At 41.3% G+C, this 25,394-nt stretch overlaps 1 protein-coding gene across 1 annotated transcript in view; it reads left to right on the plus strand.

Moving 5' to 3' along the window:
* Nucleotides 1–2,199: 2,199 nt before the first annotated feature.
* Nucleotides 2,200–25,394, plus strand: part of gfra1b (gdnf family receptor alpha 1b) — a gene marked incomplete at both ends in the record, with an annotated part of 51,503 nt that continues 28,308 nt past the window's right edge. Inside the window, 3 exons of the mRNA XM_083688215.1 lie at nt 2,200–2,261; nt 21,591–21,690; nt 24,628–24,679. Of these exons, the coding sequence (XP_083544341.1) occupies nt 2,200–2,261; nt 21,591–21,690; nt 24,628–24,679 (214 nt within the window). The remainder of the gene's footprint in view (nt 2,262–21,590; nt 21,691–24,627; nt 24,680–25,394) is intronic.

The raw sequence follows: 25,394 nt of genomic DNA on the forward strand, positions 1-25,394 counted from the left end.
TGCTGTCCCCTGTATCCATGGCAACAGCGACCCAGGCGAGTTGGGTCCTCCCTGGCAAATGAGGTCCTCCATTTGATAAGAGAGTCGTTCGGATTTAATCATTTACTTGTTTATCTCTCCCCAAAACAGCCTTCCCTAATTATGTGCCAGCTCATTATTTTGCATCAGCTATTTACAAACTGCGGAGAGCGAGCAAAAAAGTTTTAACTGGCGGATCTTCAGGTGAGAATGTTTTTCTCGTGGAAGTTAATTAGCCAAAAGATTAAAGCATTGGTGGGGGGGGTTGTCTCGTATCCTGTTTCACAACAAAGAACAGTATCATGGAGGGAATGGTTTGTCTTCCCTGCAAATTAGCAGGGCTCTTTCTTCCTCAAATGTTTCATCGGTTCTACAAGCAGCAAAAAATGATGGTGCAAAATGTATTGGTGACTAATGAGGAGGAGGAATGGTGTTATGTCCTGGAATGTAGCCTACAGTAGAGAAAAGAGGCATACCAGGCACCAGATGTTATCTTAGTGATCTGTCATGCATTGGCATCTTTGCCATGTTTTTCAGTTTGGGCGGTGAGATACAGATGCTCCATTCTAGATCCCTCTTCAAGCAAATCCTTGAGGTTGGGACTGGGCCACAAAGACAGCTCACTGCTAGCTTATCACAAACAGCAAAAACACAAGAATGAGCTTTGAGAAAAGATAGCACATTATAAGACTGGTTGTATAGCTTGATAGCAATTTAATGCGCAAGCAAAATGTTGGTAGAACAGTCAAGGAAGGAACCCCTGGAGAACTCACCCACACAAATCTCAATATGTTAATGTGACATTTTGCTTCAATGTCTATTTTTTTTCAGATGCTTTCAGACCTCAAATGTGGTCTAATGTCAACACAATTAGATCCAGCTATGCCTCAATCCAATATATATTGAGAGCCAGAAAAATAATCTGATGGCTTTTCCATTCGTTTGGGGGCATATTCGGAGCTGGATCTACTCAACAGATGCTGTTTCAGACCCTCACTTCTGAGGTCTGAAAACATCTGTCAAACTTTTTGATCAGTGAACTGAGCCCTTTAAAGGCAGATTCTAGCACACACGCGACGACGCCAGTGTCTTTTCCTTCATTACAGCATGATTGACAGACAGCTGAGTGTAAATTCTTACATCTGCAAGGCAAGGAACAAACATAGTACTGTAGCACTAAGAGTCAGGCCTGCATTTTATCTGGTCTGTGATTGGTGAAGCACATAAACCATTACGGTCACAGACTCTCACAGACATTTACTCACCCCTAAAAGGTACGTGGAACCGTGAGGTGATAATTGACACTATAATGTACTTGTGTGTGCACTCACAATGCATAACAAATAGATGGGTCATAGACAGTGTTGCCAAAGGTGCCAAAGGTTCTGGCAAAGGTTCTGATAAATAAACGCTGTAATGTACTGTGTCCAGCGTGAGGCTAAATTGATTTCTTAAGGAAATTAGCAGTATTTGATCCAGTCTCCACCTGGCATTGAAAGGACCTTCTCACTCCGGTCAATAACCTCGGCACCTCTTGCGGACCTGCCGCCACCACTGGTTCACGTACTGTTGACTTAGGGCCACTATTTGTCCCATTGGTTTTTCCATTTGCTTATAATTCCCTGGCTATTTAGACTTTGCATTGTCCTCTTCATTCTTATCTGGAATAAAAGGCTCCCATGACAGTGACTTGAGTTTAAACAGTGTCTAACTGATACTTAAGCTAATCTTTATTGAGCTTGCCTGCAATAATGGAACCTATGGAATAGTCACAAGGGTGTAAGCCCCAACCACCTAGTACTCCAGACAGACTGAATCAAACACTTAACGTATTTGAAAGAAAATATGAAAATAAGAAAAGTACTATTTGAAGCCAGGTCTGCCTGACAGACTGCGGTTGATTTGTCTGGAGAACGTGTTTTAGTCTTAGTCTTAAGGTCAGTAGTGTCTGAGCAATAACGTTGTCTCGATTGAAATCAGATTCACTTTGAAGGTTTGGACTCTTCTGCGATACATCTCAATTAAAAGACAGGCGAATTGTAGCCCCTAACAAAGAAAATAGCTGATCCACGGTGAAATTATTAATGAAGACTGGGTTCCTAGGTCGATTGCTAACAATATCAGAGAACGCACAATGAACAGAGCCACAGCGGTGGGCCACGATGAGAGAGATAGCTGGAAATGAGCTCTGTGCTCCTGGAGAGACCCTCACAACGCAGGCACAACGAGGACGAGATCAAAAAGTCAGATGTTTATGTCACACGGAATGAGCCCAGGCTGCTCCTCTATCTCTCAACTCCGATGAATCCTTAATGCGCCGCGTTAAGGAGTTGACCCACAGCACACAGCACTCTCTAAGACATGCTTATCGTCTTTGCCATCTTTCACGGCAGCCGTGCTCTACGAGAGGAATACTGATGTGTCAGAGGATCTGTGGGTGCACGCATGCATACATGCACACACACACACACACACACACACACTCTCACACACACACACACACACACAGTTCCACTCCAGCTGGCATTGTTGTGGAGGCTTTGAAGTGATGCTGGTGGAACAGCCAATGAGATCGCAGCTCAGCCAGCCAGGTGGCATCCTACAGTAGCATCCTTCCAGAGCATCCTTCACTAGTCCGTCTATTCTGCATGAATGAGGAGTGGGGCATCATGCACACTTCAGCGATCCGTTGGGCAGATAACAAGGCTAAGAAGAAAATAATCAATTCACTTTATCCTTTCAGATGAAATCGAGGAAGGCATGCCCCATCAAAGATTAAATTAAGTTTAGTTTTCTCCAACTACGAGCCAAGGGAAGAAAAAAACAAGACGAGATGTCGCTTGAATTAAAGATGAGCGATAACACTAACTTTTCTGTCTCAGCAGAATGAATACACTCAGTGTGTGTGAGTGTGTGTGTGTGTGTGTGTGTGTGTGTGTGTGTGTGTGTGTGTGTGTGCGTGTGTGCGTGTGCGTGTGCGTGCGCGTGCGCGTGAGTGTGTGGGTCAGTGTGGAAGTGGAGGCTGGTGACATTCCGAAAATACAGCAATCGAAGGTGGTATGTGGTACTCATGGGGACTTAAAGTCTTAAAGTCTCCAGCATGTTAGCAGCTAAATTGCGGTAACTTCCCTGTGTTAGAAGTGACGGTAACAGCCCAAGTATAAACCTCTGCCTTGGTAACTTATTTACTTGGTAATTTATCCCACTTGCAACGAAGATAAGGGCTCAAAATGAGTTAAACCGAGTATGTTGCTGTGTTTGCTCAATTCGATGATAGACACCTATCCGAGTAGATATAGTTTGCATGCAGAAGGATCAAAGCTTGTAATGTGCCCCGTATGTAGACGATCAAATATCACATGCCAAGCCGTGTACAGTACATAGACTTTGGTACAGGAGACCTACTTTGGAATGTGCACCATAAACTTATAATCTTTCTGTGCGCATACATCTGATCAAGAAATGTTCCCTTTAAGTGTTGTAGATAACCTTATAAAGGTGTAGCCTACGACATAAGCCTGGTTTACTTGGAATTTCAGATGTCTTAACTTGGCATAACGCAGTTAGTTCCACCAAGGACAGGAATGGTTATCAATCTATTCATTCAAAAGGGAAAGCTGAGGATTTGTCAGCGTGTTTGGCTTATGTAAGCCTATATGACAAGTTGTCTGAATAAAAGGTTAGAAATCCATGAAACAAGCAAAGATTTATTGAAGGAATGTGGTAGGAGAAGGTTCTTTCTTGCATCACACCTCCGTTCATACAATAACAGCTGTTTTGTGTTTTTTTTTGCTGTTTTACAGTTCCTGAGGAGCTGTAGCCTACTGTATGCTCATCTGAAACCTTAAAGTACCCTTTGTAAAGGGTTTGTACATGGTTTGTAATTAGTAAACAACATCATCATTATTACATTTTATACAACGGCTTGGTCAAAACAAGAATTGTGAATAGCCCAGAGGAGTTTGAAGACGTGCTTTATTCCCTGATGAAGTAATAGCCACTGTATGATGTTTTTTTCCTGTTTACCATAGAGGTGTTTACCAACTGTACGTTACAGTAATATCCTTCCACCAACACTCGAATTACAAGGATTTGTTTATCACGTTACCTTGACCAAAGTGGTCATTTTGTGAACTATATTTTAAGCGCAGGGCAGAAACCACCACAATCTGTCACGCAATAAATACTTAAGGCATTGTTTTTTGTCACAATTTTGTAACTGTTGTAGAAAAGCAATAAGGCACTTGAGCTGTATCGTGAATAAAGTCGCAGCTGAAGGGTTGCTGAATAAACAGCTGAACAAATAAAGCATGAATAAACAGCTGATGATGAATTATGCAATGTTGGATCACTTTACTTGATATCCCCTACAGTAACAACATTCATTACTGTTCATAATTGCTTATGAAAGGTGAAGCTACTTTACTTGGACTGCCTTATTTTAGATGTTACATGGTACACTTTAATTATGCTCAGTTACAAATGTTTGTAACTCATTATTAATGTTTGTAACTCATTTCAGTTAGAAATATTGGTAACCCATCAACCAATGTTGGTAAGTCATTTATCAATTATCGATATTGTTACATTTTACTTTAAGGTGGCATTTTATCAGTTACAAATGTTGATAACTCATTAATTTATGTTGGTAACTCATTAATAAAGGCATTGCAAATAATGTTGCATGATTTCACATCAGGGTTAGTTTCGAAACATTTATAAAGCATTAATAACTACATCCTAATTGCAAGCTCCCTATTTGGCAAGAACCAAGTGAAGGGGGGTGCTTAGTGGCGTAGCACACTAATGCGCTTACCACGTAATCGCAAGGTTCCTGGTTCGATTCCGACCCTCGACCTATCTTGCATGTCATCCCTCCTCTCTCTCCCATCCTCCCTGTCAATCTCTTCTGTCTCTATCCCAATAAAGCAGAAATGCCCTAAAAAACATATTTTAAAAAAAAGAACCAAGTGAATATCAAACTATCTAAACTAATTACTTATAACTGTTTGTAAACGGTTTATAATTTACTTGTATAAGTGAGTGATTAACTAATTCAAAACCATTGATAAACCCTTCACAAAGGGTACCTTAATGTAAAGTGTTACCCAGAAACCTGATATATTTATAATCACCATATAGCAGAGATGTGGATGAGTGCATTGCAAGAGTTAAGATTTATTGTGTGCACTACGAATGAAAATATCACATAGCCAACAGTAAATAACAAAGCATGTTGCCAAATATTAGCACCGATGTGGAAATATTTAATAGTATATTGATCGGCATGCTAGTAAACTTTGAATTCCAAGGTCTAACAGGTTAGTGGGACATACCCCTCTGCCATTACCTGAAAGTGGTAAATTGCAAGTGAGATTAAACCTTCAGCATTTGTGCACAGGTGTTTCCAATTACCCCTAAATTAGGCCGAGACATATTTTCTTTGCAAGTGGGTTTAGTCTTAAACTATCCAGAACACACTGCCCTGGTCATAAACCAAGGACGTTAAGATAACACACATTTGTTGCAACTGGCCCATGATGTCTTTGCTGTTTCTCCACCACTTGCTCTGCCCATCTCCACATCCCCCTGACCCAGTCACTGAACTGTTGGGGAACAACTTGGCAGCTATCAGGGGAGTCAAAAAAAGAATAAATTGAAATAAATTGGCACTCATCTCACTAAGGTGCCGCCTCACAGAAAATCCGAGAGCGTTAATTTCTCGGCGAAGTAATGACTGCCGCGGGGACTGAGCTCTGTAGGATGACTTCTGCAGAGTAGATCTGTCATTAGACTGCGATTATATTACAATTGGACAGGCAAATGATTTTCTGTCTGCTTTTCTTTTTGGGTGTTGGTGGAATAGTACGTAGGCTTTTGAGTAGCTACAGTATATCTTTTACCTAAGAATCAAAAAAGGAAACGTAGTGTATGACTGACTTATTGTAGTATCACATACTGTAATTACGTACTGACTAGTAATTACTGTGTGTAGCTCACTAATGTAACGTGCATCCCACCTGTACAAGAGCAGACAATTAACACTTGTGTGACTACCTACTATACATGGAGGTGTCAGGGAAAGTGTGATTTCCTTCTGTTTGTTTATAGCACATTGTCTTTATCATGTCAGGCGATGGATCGTCTGATGTGCTTTAATCATGCAGTGATGAACCTGATTCATCTGCTCAATTAAAGTAATCAGTCTTCAATCAAGGCTTTGATTTGAAGAATCAGGTCTGTCACTGCCTGTTTGGAGTATTGTGCAGTATGTCCTTGGATGCCTTTATTGTCCTCACCCTTGAATGTTCAGATGTTACATTTTCTATGTTCATCCCATTTTTCTGTATCCATTTGCAGTCCCTGAAGTAGCCTGTCAAGCAGCCATTTCCCCATACACTTCACCTCAACTCACAAACAGAAAAATATCGTACTCAGTCGATCAACCACCAAACAACAACTTAGGCTGACAGCGTTGATAGCATGCAGTAGTGTTTGTTTTGGTCTGTGAGGGTCAACACATCTACAGAACGCCTTGCAGCACCCCACTCAGCACCTACTGTATAGATTAATGAAAACAGAGAGTGAGTATGTTGTTTGTTCACAAGACCCTTCTGCTCCTGAGGGTAAGTGCTGCCTTTGATGGAGAAGATAAAAAAGTCGAATTGGAGCAATATTACCTCATTCTTCAGAAGTGTGCTGCCACTCAACAACCACCTTGAGACATCTCCACTCAACAAGCATCCATCTGAGGGAACGGTCTTAAGAGACATTTTAATGAAGTCTAATAAAACTCAAACACATGAGTACACTCAATATCAAGAGGTAAATGCCACAAAAGGCTTGCTCCCCAAAATGACATTTAAAACAAGATTAAAGGTGCACTATGCCTCACCTAAACAATGATTTTGACCTCCCCTTGATTTTTGAAGAATGAGATTTGAAAGAATGCCTGAAATATCTTTTCACCATATTATAATCCAAAATTTATTTTCGGGGATGCAGAATATTGTTATATTGTGTTAGTTGTCAACTGTCTAGAATAAGAATGAATAGAAATTACACAGTAAACAAGCAAATTACTGTATATCTGATGATCTAATGTTTACATCTACAGTACATGTGTATATGATAGACATGAAAGGGGCTATTTATGGGAAAATGTTGCACAATGCACCTTTAAGAGTATTGATTTGCTAAATTGTCCACCAACTGATGGGAAATGACCTATATAAAACTCGCTGGACACCATGAAAACACATTGAACTAACAATGAGTACATAGAAGATTAACTGTGGTGCCATTTGGCTGGCATTCTTTGAATGTAGTCCTGGAAACCCTGTTTTAGCCCAGCACTAACACCTGTGATTTTCTATCTCTCAAGCCCTTCAGTCAGATCATGTTTCGGGCTGGAACAAAAGCCTGCACACTTCTGGATTTGAACACGCAAATTTGTATCATGAGCCACCAAAGGATAAAAAACCATACATACACAAAGACATGGCCGACGGTTGAGTGACAGATGTCCTGTTGTGTGCAGATATATTGGTATTCAGGAAGTGTGTGTGTGAGGTCTGTCTGAGTGGCAATGGCAGATGGAGCTGCTGTCAGAACCTTCCGGAAAAGAGAGACAAATAGGAAGGCCAATCTGTCTCTGTATGCTTTAGACAAGCCCAGGTATGCTTCCAAAATAGGACTACTACAGAGCCTTCCACCACGTTCCTGTTCTTTGTGATTTGTCCGTTGGTCCACACCTTGTAGTATATGTATTAGAGGCAGTGAACTCTACCATTTGATTACACTCTGGACCTCTCAGAGAGTATGGTTATTTGTTGAAGGCGGTATCCCCAGGCTAGAAAGAGAGAGAGAGAGAGAGAGAGAGGGAGAGAGAGAGAGAGAAAAAATCATGACTAGTCTGAAAGACATCCGTACTGGACCACCTTTCTCACTAAGCAGCAAGTTCTCGTCAAATCATTACATTTGTCAGGATTTGTGGTTGAATGTCCTCTGTTCTTACTAAGTAAAATAATTCTAAACACATCATGTCAACTTTGTGTTTCATCATCTGCCTTATCCTTTCAGTTAGATATATCTGACAGTACACGTCAGATAATTGGCAACTTCTCATGGCCATCATTAAATAAGACATTTCGAAATACCTCACGACATGTTTGTGTATTTGCAGCCCTTGAAATTTGCCTTGTTTTGAAGTTAATTACTGATGCAAAGAATGTCTTCAAATTTGGTCCTATAATCCTTGCCACCACAAGACTCTCTTCCCCTGGGGCTAACCCTCGACCTCCAGTAGCTCTGGCCCCTGGCTACGCTCTACCCCAGGCTCTCCCACTATGTACATTTAGTTTCTGAGTACATTACAATATATTTTCATCTATTATACTTACTCAGAGCGTTTGCCGTTTACACAGTCTTGTTATTAACAAGAACATGTCCAATACGAGTAGACAGGCTGTCCAGATTTGACCTAAAAATCATATCTCAGCTTCGCACGTTGTCACAACCACCAAATCTTCGTAATTGAAAATGAGAAAAAAACAAATACCTATTGTTCTAGTATACACTCCCAATATGCTAGATTGTTAAACATTCTACACAGAGTGTAGGGTGAGTCAATGTATAGTTGGGTCAATGTATAGTTGTACAAATGTACATATATAATCTATTCATTGAATTCACTGTTGTTTAGATTAGCTGTGGCTGCATGGAATCTACATACAAACACACCACACTGCGGGGACGTGTAAACTGCACGGACATGACAGGGACCTGTTTCTGCTCATTAGCGCGGTCTGACGGAATTATACCAGCATTGTAAGCATCACTTTAAGCCTTATCTGTATTATACAGACAAATGACCATGAAATAGATAATCATCTTTAACTGAATAATACACTGTATCTTCACTCACTTGACTTGCTATGTATGTATTAATTACCTCAAGACTGTGTGAAGTCGAGTGCGCCGGCACTGTATGGCTCTCTAATAGACACGCCAAACCTCTTGGTCATGAGCCTGTATCCATATCCGCTACCATGCTACAGCAATGCCCATATGGCAGATCAGCGGTCGGTTCAGAGGGGATTTGAATGAATTAACAGTTAACAGCCCAGTCAATCTCACCAAAGAGACACTCTGTCCAAGTGGACCAGGTGTGCTAAACCATTGAGCTCTGCCTGGCAACACTGTGTGTATAATCCAATTAGCATCATTTAGAAATGATGCCAATGCTTCTGTAATCTCCCCCGCCCCCTCCTTTTTCATTACTATTATAGTATTCATGAGTGCCCATATGACATCTTTGTTGTGAATTTGTTTCTATAACTACATGGTATGAGACAATAGGCCATGTTAAGGAACTGTTGTTTCTGTGTTGTGTTTGAGGAAAAATCTTCAATTACAGTTGTAGCTGTGTTCGATGAAACGGAAATTATAGATGGAGGGAGTCAGGCAAATCAAATAATCCTACATCTACGTCACTGTTCATTAATTAAGCTCTATTGAGTGGAGAATTTAGATAAAGTGCCAAATGGTTCCTTACGCAGAGATTACAAAATGGAGTCTCTTTACTCTGGGAGTTGATTTTACAAGACAAACACACAGGGAGAGAGTGACTAATTGTCTCTCACTCTCTCTCTCTCTCACACACACACACACACACACACACACACCACACACACACCACACACACACACACACACACACACACACACACACACACACACACACACACACACACACACACACACACACACTGTGACATTCAGATTCAAGTAATCTGTTTACACACAGACACACAGGCTAATGCCAATAACCAGATGGAGAGAATAATAACTTGAAGGAGTATTATATGATATTACAGTATAGGGAGTCATGAGGGCATTTCTATTATATCTAGGAAAAGATTCCTCTTTCTCTGGTGTGCAGTAGGGAGTTCAAAAGGACGATGAGATTATGGTTATTATGAGCCTAATCATGAAGATGGTATCAGAGTGTTAAGAGAGTATCAGAGAGTTAAGCAGCAGCACTGTCCCCCTTGAGCATTTTAGGTGTGCTATGGTTGCAGAAACAGTGTATATGAAACAAATCATTAACAATGGTTAATGACTACATGAGGGTTTAAAATATTTGCTTTTGAAATGCCACAGTAACAATGTTATAATATTATAACAAATACAACCTTGCTTAGATATTGTCTGACGTTTTTTTCTGAGATGGGTTAGACATGTGCTTGACATTAAGACAACCTCTTTCTGGTCATGGCAGGCAGAGTCTTCTATGTGTAGTTTTGTGACTTATAAGACTGATAGCAAACAAACATTAAATAACATTTAATGTACAATTAGATGCGACGTGTTGTCTCGTTGAGTATGGTTTAGGCTTTACGGGATATTCTTTGCATTTGTTACATTATAGTATTTTCAAAAATGCACATGAATCATTCATAACAGATCAATAAGAGATACATTCAGAGTCATAGCAACTCTGCGACAAGAGAATAACCACAGCTAACCATGACTGGAGTATAAAATATTTAAAAGGGAATTCTAGGATGTACAGTACACATTCAATATTAAGTGAAGTTGAATTCAGTAAAGTTGCTGCATTTGAACTGAAATAGATGCAGTAAGACTTTAACCTCAACAACATCAGAAAGACTCTTAAGCAGATACATCATGTTTATGTAGTGGTCAGGTGATTGGTTTGAATGCTTGATGCAGGTACTCGATGCAAATAATCAGTGTGGCCACATCATTTCACAGTCTGGAAATGCTAAAAACTACACATACATGTCAAAATGAATATAGCCTTGATCTAAAACACATGATGAATAAAACATTTCCTTTGCACAACGTCAATCTGTGCAACCTTCAGTCATCATCATCAGGTTCGTCAGACTTAGCTATCGACCGTCACGAGTAGCGAGTAGCAGTTAACAACGCAAACATTATTCCCTATCCCAGAATGCAGTGGGAGGGAGGTGTTGGGCCACGGCGGATCTGTCTCCAGACGGAGTGGCCATTTGCCCTTGTGTGTCACATTATGTGTGCAATCACGTCAGGGGTAATTGGAAGCGTGGGGGGGAATACAGAGCAGGGTATTGAGGACAAAAAGATGGGATAAGAAAACAGAAAGCTAAGTGCAATATGCATCCTGTGTCTTGGTACAGTAGGGAAATGTCACCATACATCATGGCATACATCGTCACGTTAAGATGCAGAGCTTGCAGTTGGAATACGTTGATACGCATTACAGGAATTGTTCTAAGCATGTATTTGTTTATTTATCAGGATCCCCATTAGATGCTGCACATGTAGCTGCTACTCTTCCTGGGGTCCACATAAAACATGACAGTACAGCTATATACAGAACAGTTATATACAAGAACAACTTAAGATAATCTAACAATACATTCAAAATATAAATACAACGAGTCATATATGGTCAGGAAACAACAAAGAAACAAAATACTTTTTACACAATACGTATTCCTATATACATATTCATATTATTACATACAGTAAATTCGGTATTTACAAAGATGAGAGGTGCTGTATTATATCTGTTTTTTAAAGCTAAACTTGCTTTTTGCTTTAGTGATCTTTGGTGGCAGAGCATTCCATGATGACATGGCCCTATACATAACAGAGTGATGTACAGTACACAAAAGGTATGGCTGCATATGTCTTATATCATCTTATAATGGTCTTGAGCTATTATCAGGCCTTTTCTGGCAGTTGAAAAAAGTGGCTTATAGACAACATAGCATGTCATGATACATTATGAATATTGTTCCTAATAAATTCCAATAATGATTTATAGGTGCTCTATTTTCAGCCGGCGTAAAACGGACCAGGTTCACAAACGCAGGCGTATTGGCAATTTGTGTCTGCGGGAACAGGTGAAATTACCACAGGTCGTCTGTGTTGTGCTCAGGTGGGTGGAGTAGCGGTAAAAGAGGCAAGTTCATGACAATGAGCAGGCCGAGTTTCATTAGTTGCGCTGAAAAATAAATGCCTTGGAAATACCAATCATTTGTCAATTTTGTCAACCTAGAACCAGCCTGCGCTAACATTGTTTTTTACGCCGTTAACACATAGAACCATAATGTTTATGTATGTGCCTTTTAGAAAGTGTTCCTGTATAGAATGATTACAAGATGGCAATACCATACCATCATAATACTACAATATCAAATCAATCAGATTTTGAAAAGAGAAATTGAAGAACACCATACATATATGTACATGCATTGCACATACTGTACAAGCATGCATGCATGCATACAGAACATACATACATACATACATACATACATACTGTACAAACATATATACATACATACACACATACATACATACAGTGCATTCGGAAAGTATTCAGACCGATTCACTTTTTCCACATTTTGTTATGTTACAGCCTTATTCCAAAATGGATTAAATTCATTTTTTTCCTCATCAATCTACACACAAAACCCCATAATGACAAAGCCAAAGCAGGTTTTTAGAAATGTTTGCTAATTTATTCAAAATAAAAAACTGAAATATCACATTTACATTAGTATTCAGACCCTTTACTCAGTACTTTGTTGAAGCACCTTTGGCAGCGATTACAGCCTCAAGTGATCTTGGGTATGACGCTACAAGCTTGGCACACCTGTATTTGGGGAGTTTCTCCCATTCTTCTCTGCAGATCCTCTCAAGCTCTGTCAGGCTCGATGGGGAGCGTCGGTGCACAGCTATTTTCAGGTCTCTCCAGAGATGTCCAATCGGGTTCAAGTCCGGGCTCTGACTGGGCCACTCAAGGACATTCAGAGACTTGTCCTGAAGCCACTCCTGCATTGTCTTGGCTGTGTGTTTAGGGTCGTTGTCCTGTTGGAAAGTGAACCTTCGCCCCAGTCTGAGGTCCTGAGCGCTCTGGAGCAGGTTTTCATCAAGGATCTCTCTGTACTTTGCTCCGTTTATCTTTCCCTCAATCCTGACTAGTCTCCCAATCCCTGCCACTGAAAAACATTCCCACAACATGATGCTGCCACCACCATGCTTCACCTTAGGGATGGTTTTGGCCAGGTGATGAGTGGTGCCTGGTTTCCTCCAGATGTGATGCTTGGCATTCAGGCCAAAGAGTTCAATCTTGGTTTCTTCAGACCAGAGAATCTTGTTTCTCTTGGTCTGAGAGTCCTTTAGGTGTCTTTTGGCAAACTCCAAGCAGGCTGTCATGTGCTTTTTACTGACCACTTCCATCTGGCCACTCTACCATAAAGGCCTGATTGGCGGAGTGCTGAAGAGATGGTTGTCCTTCTAGAAGGTTCTCCCATCTCCACAGAGGAACTCTGGAGCTCTGTCAGAGTGACCATTGGGTTCTTGGTCACCTCCCTGACGATGGCCCTTCTCCCCCTATTGCTCAGTTTGGCCGGGCAGCCAGCTCTAGGAAGAGTCTTGGGGGTTCCAAACTTCTTCCATTTAAGAATAATGGAGGCTACTGTGTTCTTGGGGACCTTCAATACTGCAGAATTTTTTTTGTACCCTTCCCCAGATGTGTGCCTCGACACAATCCTCTCTCAGAGGTCTACAGACAATTCCTTGGCCTGATTTTTGCTCTGACAAGCACTGTCAAGTGTGGGACCTTATATAGACAGGTGTGTGCTGTTCCAAATCATGTCCAATCAATTGAATTTACCACAGGCGGACTCCAATCAAGCCGTAGAAACATCTCACAGATGATCAATGGAAACAGGATGCACTTGAGCTCAATTTCGAGTGTCATAGAAAAGGGTCTGAATACTTGTATAAATGTGATATTTCAGTTTTTTATTTTGAATAAATTAGTAAACATTTCTAAAAACCTGTTTTCACTTTGTCATTATGGGGTATTGTGTGTAGATTGATGAGGGAAAAAAATGAATCCATTTTAGAATAAGGCTACAACATAACAAAATGTGGAAAAGGTTAAGAGGTCTGAATACTTTCCGAATGCACTGTACATACATACTGTACAAACATACAGTACCAGTCAAAAGTTTGGACACACCTTCTCATTCAATGGTTTTTCTTTATTTTTATTATTTTCTACATTGTAGATTAATATTGAAGACATCAAAACTATGAAGCAACACATATGGAATTATGTAGTAAACAAAAAAGTGTTAAACTTTTTATTGTGTCGGCGACATCAGTGATAGTATTTTCAGTTTTTCACTTACAACAGTACTGACGGCAAACTATCTGCCTGGGAGAATGAGTGAGTGTCTTTCTCTCCCAGTCTCCTCTCTACTCTGCTTTCTCTGTGGTGCTTCCCTTTGTGGAATGAAAGAAAAGAATCCTTAAATGGACTGTTGATTGTAAACAATTACCTATTCTGCTCAGAACTATTCACACCCTAGTTGTCAATCAATCCTGGCCCAATTAAAAAAGAGAAATGGAGCTTGTACAATCTTGGTTGAATAGCAATCATCTAGATCACTCTGGTGATGAGACGATAGCTGCCAAATGCATGTAGTTGACTTGAGTGTTAAGTAGTGTTTGAAAATGCTGTGCAATCTTGATTGGTTGTGTGTCACATTGTATGGTAGCATTGCCACCTACTGGTCATTTACTGCACATCAGTCCAAAGGGGAAGTGGAACCAAACAATCAATTACACAGTGAGATTGTGTGGGAGTCGGAAAATGTATGAGAGTGTTTACTTGTGCTAATTAGGTATAATATGTGATTGTGATGCAGTACAGTATGTGATGTGATACAAGTATGCTTGTAATGTCATGGTGATGGTGTGTGTGTGTGTGTGTGCGTGTGTGTGTGTGTGTGTGTGCGCGCGTGTGTGTGTGAGCGTGTGTGTGCGCGCGTGTGTGTGTGTGCGTGTGTGTGTGTGCGTGTGTGTGTGTGTGTGTGTGTGTGTTTGTAACTGCAATGCTGATGAGACCTCACTAGCTCCACTGGCAGGCAGACTCTTAACCTTAGACTAATATAGTGCAGTTTTTACTGTAAATTGATTATAGATTAATATCCACTGCTTCTATTCCGTAGGCTGACTTATATATATATAAGCTAGACTTATACACTTTATTAGGTACACCTTGCTAGTACCGGGTTGGACCCCCTTTTGCCCTCAGAACTGCCTTAATTCTTTGTTGCATAGATTCAACAAGGTGCTGGAAACATTCCTCCGAGATTTTGGTCCATATTGACATGATAGCATCATTGCTGCAGATTTGTCGGCAGCACATCCACAATGCGAATCTCCCGTTCCACCACATCCCAAAGGTGCTCTATTGGATTGAGATCTGGTGACTGTGGAGGCCACTGGAGTACAGTGAACTCATTGTCATGTTCAAGAAACCAGTTTGAGATGATGTGAGCTTTGTGACATGGCGCGTTATCCTGCTAGAAGTAGCCATCAGAAGATGGGTACACTGTGGTCATAAAGGGATGGACATGGTCAGCAACAATACTCAGGTAGGCTGTGGCGTTTAAACGATGCTCAATTGGTACTAAGGGGCCCAAAGTGTGCCAAGAAAATATCCCCCACACCATTAGATATTTGCGTTAAGCAGTTGAACAGGTGCACCTAATAAAGTGGCCGGTGAGTGTATATCGTAGTCTATTCGCAGAAGCAAACTGCCAGACATGAGACAATACACTGCCCACCATTCGTATTTGATTGTTGTTGTTGTTGTTGTTGTTGTTGTTGTTGTTGTTGTTGTTGCAATAATATAAGCTTGATTGGAGTGTCTGTAACATGCTGACATTATGCCCAGGATAAATGGGCCCTATGGCTGTACCATCAACATTGTCCTGAATAACTCCAATGTACCAGCAGATGGTAGTACCTCCCTGTGTCTAACCCCAGCAGTGGCTGTTTGATGTAGTTCTACTGTTCCTTTTTAATGATTCCAACCAGTTATTTAAACATCATGATCTATGACTATGAAATTCCTCTTTTGGATGTTTTTGCTGGCAGGGATTTCAATATTTGCCCATTAAAACAAGAGTACGGCTGCATTATGTTTCTTTGGGGAGCAGATTTCAGTTTTGATGAATAGTAAACACAAATAATTACTTAGCAGTTTCCAAACCCTTTCAGTCGCAGGGGTAATTTTCACCCCTCAATCTCCACATAGTAATGAATTCTCTCTAATCTCGGTGTTCTCATCGATGAAACTAACACGCTTTTCTCTGCTCCTATGATAAGTGAATTAGCTCAAATATCCCTTTTGTCAGGACTTCTCCAGTAGTATAAAATTTGTATCGCAGAGATTTTCAGAGAGCAATCTCAAAATGCTAAAGAGAAGGGCAATTACCCCTAATGTGATTGCATTAATCATCCAGAATACCATTTAATGGAAATTGCTCCTTGAATGTACAAGAAGTGTATTTTCCCTTTCAAAAGGAGAGAATAAATTGCATTCTTCTCTTTTTTTCTGTTATTGAGAAATTGATCCTTTTAAGATCAAGGTTATTGCATCAAGTTATTGCGTAATGTTCACAAAATGTGCTTTTGTCAAAGACAGCAACCAATTAGTTTCGATGATATAATGATATAGATAGACAATGATATTGATTACACTTAATCCATCTCGCTGGAAATCTGTTTCCTTAAACTGCAAACAGTCCTATTCTTTAGGACACTTCAAATGAATGATCATAAAATGGCGGAGGTAGACTTGCTGAGGTAGGGGATTTGTAAGGTAATAAAAGAAATCCCCATTGTGAATGAACGAGAGACCACCTCCTTCCTGTAACGAATTCCCTATAGATTTCCCATTCATTAAAGCAGGGAATGCTGGGTAAGGAGATATAAGCCACTGTCATACCAGCATCTTCAGGGCCCACAGAAAGGGGCTAATGGCTTTCTAATCTCCAGTGAGCTTTATCGACTAAATCAGCGACGTTTAATTATATCATATCATTGGGTTGCACTTCACATTAATTATGTAATAGTTACGCATTCTTGAAATTGTAATAAGAAGATTAATGCTATAAACTGTTTGACCTACTGATATTCCTTTTTGAGTTAATGGTAACACCTTAATAAGGTACATCCAGCACTTAATGAAAATGTAAGGGGTGAAAAGAAGAGGAGTATGACAGACTTCAAAGACAATCATGGAGTGCTTTTATAACAATTTAGAATAATAGGATCGTAAATATCATGAAGTTAGCACCAAATGCTAACACAATTGTTTGATGTACGATGCGTTTTTGAAAATGCAGGCATTATATAGGGCCAAAAGAAAACGTAGGTATAAGTCATCATGTGTGTAGCACATCATAAATCATCATGTATTATTTACCATGCTATAAGAATTGAATAGCTCTCTACATGGCATATCAAATCATGTTTAGCCAAAGTGTATGAATGCTTTATGGGTGTATGCAGTGTTCACCCAGGTGTTTATATGGGTTATGTGGAGGTCCAGTATTGCGTTTGGTTGCCTTTACCTACTGAAAGTGCACCAGAAAATTTCAAAACAGCTATTAAAAATGAAAAATGGTCTGCTGGTAGTATTCTGTATGTTCAGCTGAATACATTGCGCCACAATCCTAGGGGTAGAGGCAAGGCATTCCAGGAGTTAATTTGTATTATCCTGAGTAGGCAACAGAGGATTATTCAGATCACTTAATTTGTTCTCTTCACAACAAACAGATAAATCAATGTCTTAATGCATGCTGTCTTCCCCACACTTAGATGGGCAACGCGCCTGGATTCACTACATGATTTACACCCTATTGGATGGTTTTCTGATACTGTACTAAGATAATTTATTGGGCGCTCCCAATTGATTTTGACGTCACGCTTCCGATTGATCCACTTTGTTTAAAAACAGGGTTCCTCTCTTAGTTAGATTGTTTTCCTTAACAGCCAATTCACTCACTTAAACGGTGGTGTACTAGGTGCCAATATCCTGTGTCATCACTCATCAGATAAATGCTTCTATTTAAAGGTACATATCAGGACCATAGTTGCTTAGGCCCAATTGCAACCAAACGACCTGACTTGCCGATTAGCTGAGTGCTTACATCTGGTTAGTTAATCCAGTGAGGCAGGAGATCGCAGGGAGAACAATGAGTGATAACCATCAGCTGTGTGCAAAATTTAATTCACTTACAACCAAAAAGCCATCCACATTTTGCTGGTCTAGTCTGCTAGATATTCATGTGTGAGTTCACTTTGATAGCAGACGTCTGGAAACCTGATGCTCTCTACCCCCACCCATCTGAATTATCAACCAATTAGTAATCACAAAGAGATCACCTGGCTAAACTTGAATGAAGTTCATACGATCTCTTAGAACAAGAACTCACGTTGTAATCATTTCTCACTTATGAAATAATTCTTATGGACGAAATAAGATGAATGAATGAATACAAGCCTAACATACAGTAGACCCATTGTTGGTCAACCTCAAACAGAAGGGGGTTCATCAAATTCATTGTTCATTCTACACATTGTTATTGTGACATGTTTGCAGGTAGGAATGCACATTTTGTAGCCTAAAACAATGTATTTTGTCCCAGATGTGAAATGAAATTTGCTTGAAAAATATGCTGATTGTCACAATCAGTAGTCTATCACAGTGGTTCTCAACATGTTTGGGCTCACAAACCCCCCAAAAATATGTCAAGACTGGCAACCCCCCCTCAGATTTGCTCAACGGCATCTGACAATCACGCACATACGCACACACTTTATTATCCATAACGTGGCCTTCCACAGTGCCCCTCCCCCCTCATGCTCTCAGCAGCAGCAACTGTCAGGCCAAGTGGCAGTTTTAATTCACAAATTGACAACTACTTGATATAACAAAAGCTATTGCCCTGCAAGGCAACAAATGAGGGCAATTCACTGTAATGAAGTAGGCTTAGGCCAAAGTTATGGCCAATGGAGAACGGTGGGTTAATTACGTTTTTAAATGTATTGAAATTACAGAGAAGAAATCGGAAATATTGTTTTTTATTTTCAATGACTGAATAAAGATAAAATGTAAATCTTTATCATAATTATCTTCAATTGTAATTTCTATTGAATTAAATAAATGTGGGAATGCACAGAGAATTTTCTCCCAACTATAATGAAAGGCATCTTAGCCTGGTTGAAAAGCAGGTTTAAGTTTAGGCCTGTTAGAGCGCCCTCTGGAGGAGGCATGTCGTTTGCAAATGTACAGTATGGTAGCAACTGGATTATCTAATAAGAAGATGAGCCCCAGGTGTATACTTAATGATGTCACAGGAGGAATCTTGGTTGCAATTAAGATTATATCTGTCACACCTGTATCTGATTGATGAGACCATACTTATGGTCATCCCATTCAGAATGTTGGTTGCAATTACATTTACATTTATGCCATTTTGCAGATGCCTTTATCCAAAGCGACTTACAACAAATACATTTGTTTAAGTAAGTGAATCATCGATCCAACAGTCATCATAAGACAAAGTAATCAATGCTCACACCAGGGGCCATTGGCAGTCGTAATGCCAGAAGCCTTTGTACAGGGGGGGTAGTGGGGGTGAAGAGATCTCTAGAGTTGGGATTTAGGGTTAGTACAGGGGGGGTAGTGGGGGTGAAGAGGTCTTTAGGAGGGACTGTTAAGATGTAGCCTGAAGAGATGGGTAGATGGCGGAATCTACGGCGGAAGATTGGTAGTGACTCTGCAGTCCTGACAGTAGTGGGAAGCTCATTCCACCAGCGGGGCGCCAGGACAGTGAAAAGCTGTGACTGAGTGGCGCGGCCGCTGCAATCATGTAGAGGTGGCGGTGCCAGGCGGGCAGCCGAGGTGGAAGAGCGGAGTGATCGTGCAGGGGTTTGGAGGCTAACCATTGCTTGCAAGTAGGGAGGGGCTGTTCCCTTTGCCGCCCGGTAGGTGAGCACCAGGGTCTTGAATCTGATGCGAGCTGCTACCGGGAGCCAGCGGAGGATGCGGAGGAGGGGCGTGACATGGGAGAATTTGGGGAGATTGAACACCAGACGAGCGGCAGAGTTCTGGATGAGCTGCAGAGGCCTGATGGCGGAGGCGGGGAGTCCAGCCAAGAGTGCGTTGCAGTAGTCAAGGCGAGAGATTACAAGTGTTTGGACCAAAAGTTGTGCTGCTTATCTGGTGAGGAATGGACGTATCCTTCTGATGTTCTAGAGGAAGAATCTAGCGTGCTGTCGCTGTGATGTTTACCACAGAGGATAAGTGGTTGTCAAGGATCACCCCAAGGTTCTTGGCTGTATGGGAGGGGGTCACAGTAGAGTTCTCTACTGTGATAGAGAAGTCTTGGAGAGGGTAGGCTTTGCCTGGGAGGAAGAGCAGCTCAGTCTTGTCAAGGTTGAGCTTGAGGTGGTGGGCTGACATCCAAGCAGAAATGTCTGCAAGACATGCCGTGTTGCCACCTGTGAGTCAGAAGGGGGAGAAAAAGTTGAGTGTCATCTGCGCAGGTGTGGTAGGAGAAACCATGTGAAGAAATTACAGAGCCGAGAGATTTGGTATAGAGAGAGAACAGTAAAGGCCCAAGGACAGAGCCCTGGGGGACCCCAGTGGTTAGGGCTTATGGAGAGGACAGCGAGCTTCCACGTCACCTGGTAGGAGCAACCGGCCAGGTAGGATGCAAACCAGGGTAGTGCAGAGTGTTTCATATTATTCAATGATTGTTCTCTGTTTATTTTTGTGTTACTCACCTGGTCTCTCATTTCAGACACTTCACACACCCTGGCAGCAGACAGAGGCTGGAAGTCCTCCGCCATGTTTGACGCTTTTCTTCATGGTCTTTCCGACCCAATGAAGGACCAGTTGGCACCTCTAGAGCTTCCCCTGACCCGGATTCCCTTTTTGCTTTGGCCATAAGGATAGATAATCATCTCCAGGAGAGAGAGAGAGAGAGAGGTCTGCTGTTACTCCGCCCATCCTGAGAGGGCCATCCACTGCCTGTCGCTCTTCTTCGTGGTGTCATCCCCAACGGCCATTCCTGGCAGCTAACTCCATAACCCCCCTACGGTTTCAGAGGAGCCCATGCAGGAGGGGAGAGCCAGGCTCACTCCCATGGCACCACCGTCGAATACGGGCAGATGCATCTACTGTGCTCAGCTGGGGTGTCCTGTAAGACAAGGCTCATCAGTGAGGAAGAGGGCTCTGGTTAGCCGAACTGTTTTTTCTGCTAACCCCTCTCGTTGTTTCACTCCTGCACAACAAATTACTTCATCTCAGACTCTCAATCATCCTGTGTTTGTGGACTCAGGATTGGCTTAGACTTGGTCTTGACGTTGTTCCTCTGCCCAAGCCATTAGAGGCCAACGTTCTTGATGGTCACCTATTGTGCAGAGTCACTCACCGCACTCAACCTCTTCAACTTATCATGGCTAATAACCACACTGAATTCCTGAGCTTCCATCTTTTCCACTCCCCTTTACATCCCCTCATCCTAGGTTATCCCTGGCCCTCTAAGAATAACCCTCACATAAACTGGTCCACTGGGGAGGTTACGGGTCGGGGCGAGGGATGCTCACTCTCCTGCCTTCTGTCAGTTCCTGCTCTGGTGTCTCCTCAAACTCTGGACTCTGCATCTTCTGTTTCTCCAGAGCCTCCAGCGCCTCCTATGTCTCCTGTCTCCTCACACCTTCTGGTTTCCCCGGACTCCGACTTCCCAGATCTTTCCAGTGTTCCCTCGACCTCAAGGAGGTATTCAATAAGACCCGAGCTACCTCTCTGCCTCCTCATCAGTCCTACAACTGCTCTATAGACTTGCTCCCAGGAACTTCACCTCCCAGAGGGCATCTCTATTTGATAGGCTCCTGAGAGGGATGCTGTGAAGAAGTACATTCTCCTGCTGGGGCTGGCTTCTTCTTTGTCAAAAAGAAGGATAAGACGCTTCGCCCCTGCATCAACTACCGAGGCCTGAATGATATCACCATTAAGAACAGGTACCCCCTCCCTCTTATCTCGTCAGCATTTGAACTTTTGCAAGGCGCTAAGATCTTTACGAAGCTTGATCTTAGAAATGCTGTAACGTCTCGTCCTGTTTCTTAGTTTATGTTTGTCTTTGTTTCATGTTATTCATTTATTGTTTGCTATTTATTTTTGTGTTACTCACCTTGTCTCTCATTTCAGACACTTCACCACCTGCCCTTGTGTTTCCCGCCTGTGTGATTGTCTACCCTGCCCTGATTGGCTTCACCTGTTCCTCATCATCCTTCCCTGTGTATTTAGTCTATGTGTCCCCCTGTCTCTGTGCCAGTTCTTTTTGAACTGCCTACCTTTGTATCGAACCTTTCTGAAAGTAAAGACTATTCTATTGGATTTTAGTTTTTGTCTCCAAGTTGTGTGTTTGAGTCCTTTGCCTGAGCACTCCTTTGCCTGAGCACTCCTGCCATTCCACACTTTAAACTCCCCATTTGCTACACTGGTGTAAGAGGTAGCATAGCAGCTATGAGGCCCTCAGAGAAACAAGTCCATTTGGGGGACTTGAGATGGGAAGTGTGGTTCATGCTGTTGTGAATGAAGGAGGTGGTGTAATAACCCTAGCCGTAGTCACTGTGTTATTAGTTTCACTAAGTCTGACTCCGACTGCACACCCATCTCTTATGGTATATTTGTTTGGTTCTCAGGAACTTGTAGCTCCCAGTTGGTATAGTCATAACTCTGACATGAATGTGCTTTTGAAGTGGGAACAACTTTTCAACCAATGTAGTTTACAATTCATAATGCATGTTAACAAACTACAAACATACATTATGCATGTGTGACTGTTAACAATTAAATATGTTAAAATTGTACAGAAAGATGAATACTAGTGACATTTATACCATTAACTGTTAAAATCAGTGCCTGTTTTCGGACGAGAAGGTGAATTACAATTGATTCGTCACAACTCTTAAACTTGTGTATCACTTCCTTCTCAAAAGGCATTGGAGGGGAATAACTAAGAGGAGGAGCCTAGATCTTGTCCTCCAATGTATTTTGAGTAGGAAGCGAGTGGAGGACGGAGGACAGGATGCAAGGAATCGAGTTTCCAACAATTGAGAAAGGGCCGGAGCATATAGCAAAACATTTTGAGGGGTGTGGACTTGCTGACAACTTCTGTCCCCACTTTTTACGTCCTTCGCCCCCAGAAATTCAATTGACAGATGAGATTCTGGGTTCTGATATTACATTGATTGAACCCAGGACGTTCTAATAACAGTGCACTAACCACAGTGCTAATAGTCAATTTTCGAAGCACTGCTCATAACACACTAAGGCTGATCGTTACAGTTTTTTCAGGGACCCTTTTATGCTCACAATCACTGCAAATGTACATTTGTACCGGAGAGCAGCCTTATCAAACTTATTTCACTGAATGCTATAATCAGGTCTAGTTGTTATGTTGAAATGGTGGAAATGTCACCAACAGAACACTTGCTGATGTAATTTACTTCATATTCACTTACTTAGCCACCACCACCAAGTGCCATATTCCAAATGACCCCCATAGATTCAAGATTCAAGATTCAAAGTGTTTATTATCATATGCACAGTAGAAAACATGTTTCCCTGTACAACGAAATTCTTGCTTTGCTGTCCGCAGAATGCCAACCAATGTACCATAACCTGCTACCCAGAGTTCTCAGATGAAGCAAACAGAGGTATAGATCGAGAGCAAACTCATTCTTACAACATTTATTGAAAAGCAAATTGTGTCTTTGTTGAATGTGATTTCAAATTACTGAGCTGAATTTGTGTTTAAAAATAATTATCTATTCATTGTTCTCCAGTCATTGTTGTTGTTGTTAGAATAACTTGTGGCTATTATGAACAAAAACCTGTACATTTCAATCTGTCCTAGCCCATCATTTCAAAGTGAAGATGCATATAGCCTAATGAATTCTGTAACTACCCCTTTAACTTCAAAGCAATCCTAAAAGTGAATCAAAAACATTTTAGTGGAGGCTCTGGGAGTGCTGACTCAGGGATTAACTGATTGTTGAAGGGTGGGATCAGTCAATAATGTTATTTGCTCTCAATTTTCACCTCTCTACTTCCTCCACTCATCAAATACTATGATTGGTCTGGCACTGTTGCACATAAATGTGCAAACAGACCAGCAGACAAGGGTTTATATCATATTGGCATTAATTTCCTAAAATTCACAATTAAAATTGATTAGATAGATGATAGATTATATTGATGGAGTGTTTAATTAAACTCTGATGCTTCCAACTCCTTTTTATTCGTGTCTAATTTATGACTTGGAGTAATGTATGTCACACCTTCTTGAGATACTTTTGAAAGCCATTTATAAAAAGTGAAGAAAGATCGAGCTCTTATAGTGTGATCTTGGATTTATTTCTGTTAGTGTTCTGCCTGAGATGAGGAATTAAACTTTGGAAGATTCAAATGGATGTTTACTCACCCTAACACATTATGTGGCGCTGATAGTTTAATAATTTATCTTGTGAAACATGTTTTCAGACATATTTTATTTAGTATGCATTCATAAGGAGTTATGACAGTGTTCATAAGGGCACGTACGATCATACTTACAGAATGTCCGACTGTGATAAGGCCATAATAACCTGATGAGCTCTACTTCAATATGTGTCTCTCTAAGTGTGGTTTAGTGTGGCACCACCACTACAGAACAAATCACCAGAGTACACATTCACAAAGGCGGACAAGACGAGTCTGGATGGTAAAATTCTCAAGGGCAAGTTAGTTTGGCGTAGGCCTACAGTGGTTTTATCATGGCACATAACCTGCCCTGCACATGACGTCACGGTATTTATGCTCGATGCCCAACTCTAGCCATATCTTTGTTGTGCGTAGTTGGGTTGAATCTGGAACTCGACGTGATTATAACTAGGCATCTAAACTATCTCAATGAGTTGATCTTATTACGTTTTAGAGCTTTTTTCTGATGTAGAATTTCAACTAGACGAGTCAGACGACATGAATCATGCTCAATATGCATTTGAGCTTAATATATAAATAGTTCTTTCCACCTGAACTAATTTCTCCCAAAGGTACTTTCTATGCAACTGAGTAAATTACCAGATGGTGCGCAATCGTTGTCAAACTCAATTTGTGCGCTATCAGACACTTAATTCAAATATAAGACTGGACCAGATATGGACATTATGCGCTCTCCAATTGGCCCATTGAGGTGCTAGTCGTTGCAGTTGCAGTTTGGTGCGACTGGAGTTACACGAGAGAGCGTATGGGAGTTGGGGTGGACAGAAAAGCGACCGGACCTGGAGTACTATAACCGTACTCCTTTCTTTCATCAGCGGCTCATTATTATTTCTTATCTACATCGGACACACATTTGGACCGTGCGCGTGGAAAACTCGGTTTTGGGTGTGCCAAGTGGACTACTGTAACTAGATTGTTGGTCCTCTAAAACGGCT

This window comes from Argentina silus (assembly GCF_951799395.1).
Source record: "Argentina silus genome assembly, chromosome: 16".
NCBI classification, from domain to species: Eukaryota; Metazoa; Chordata; class Actinopteri; order Argentiniformes; family Argentinidae; genus Argentina; species Argentina silus.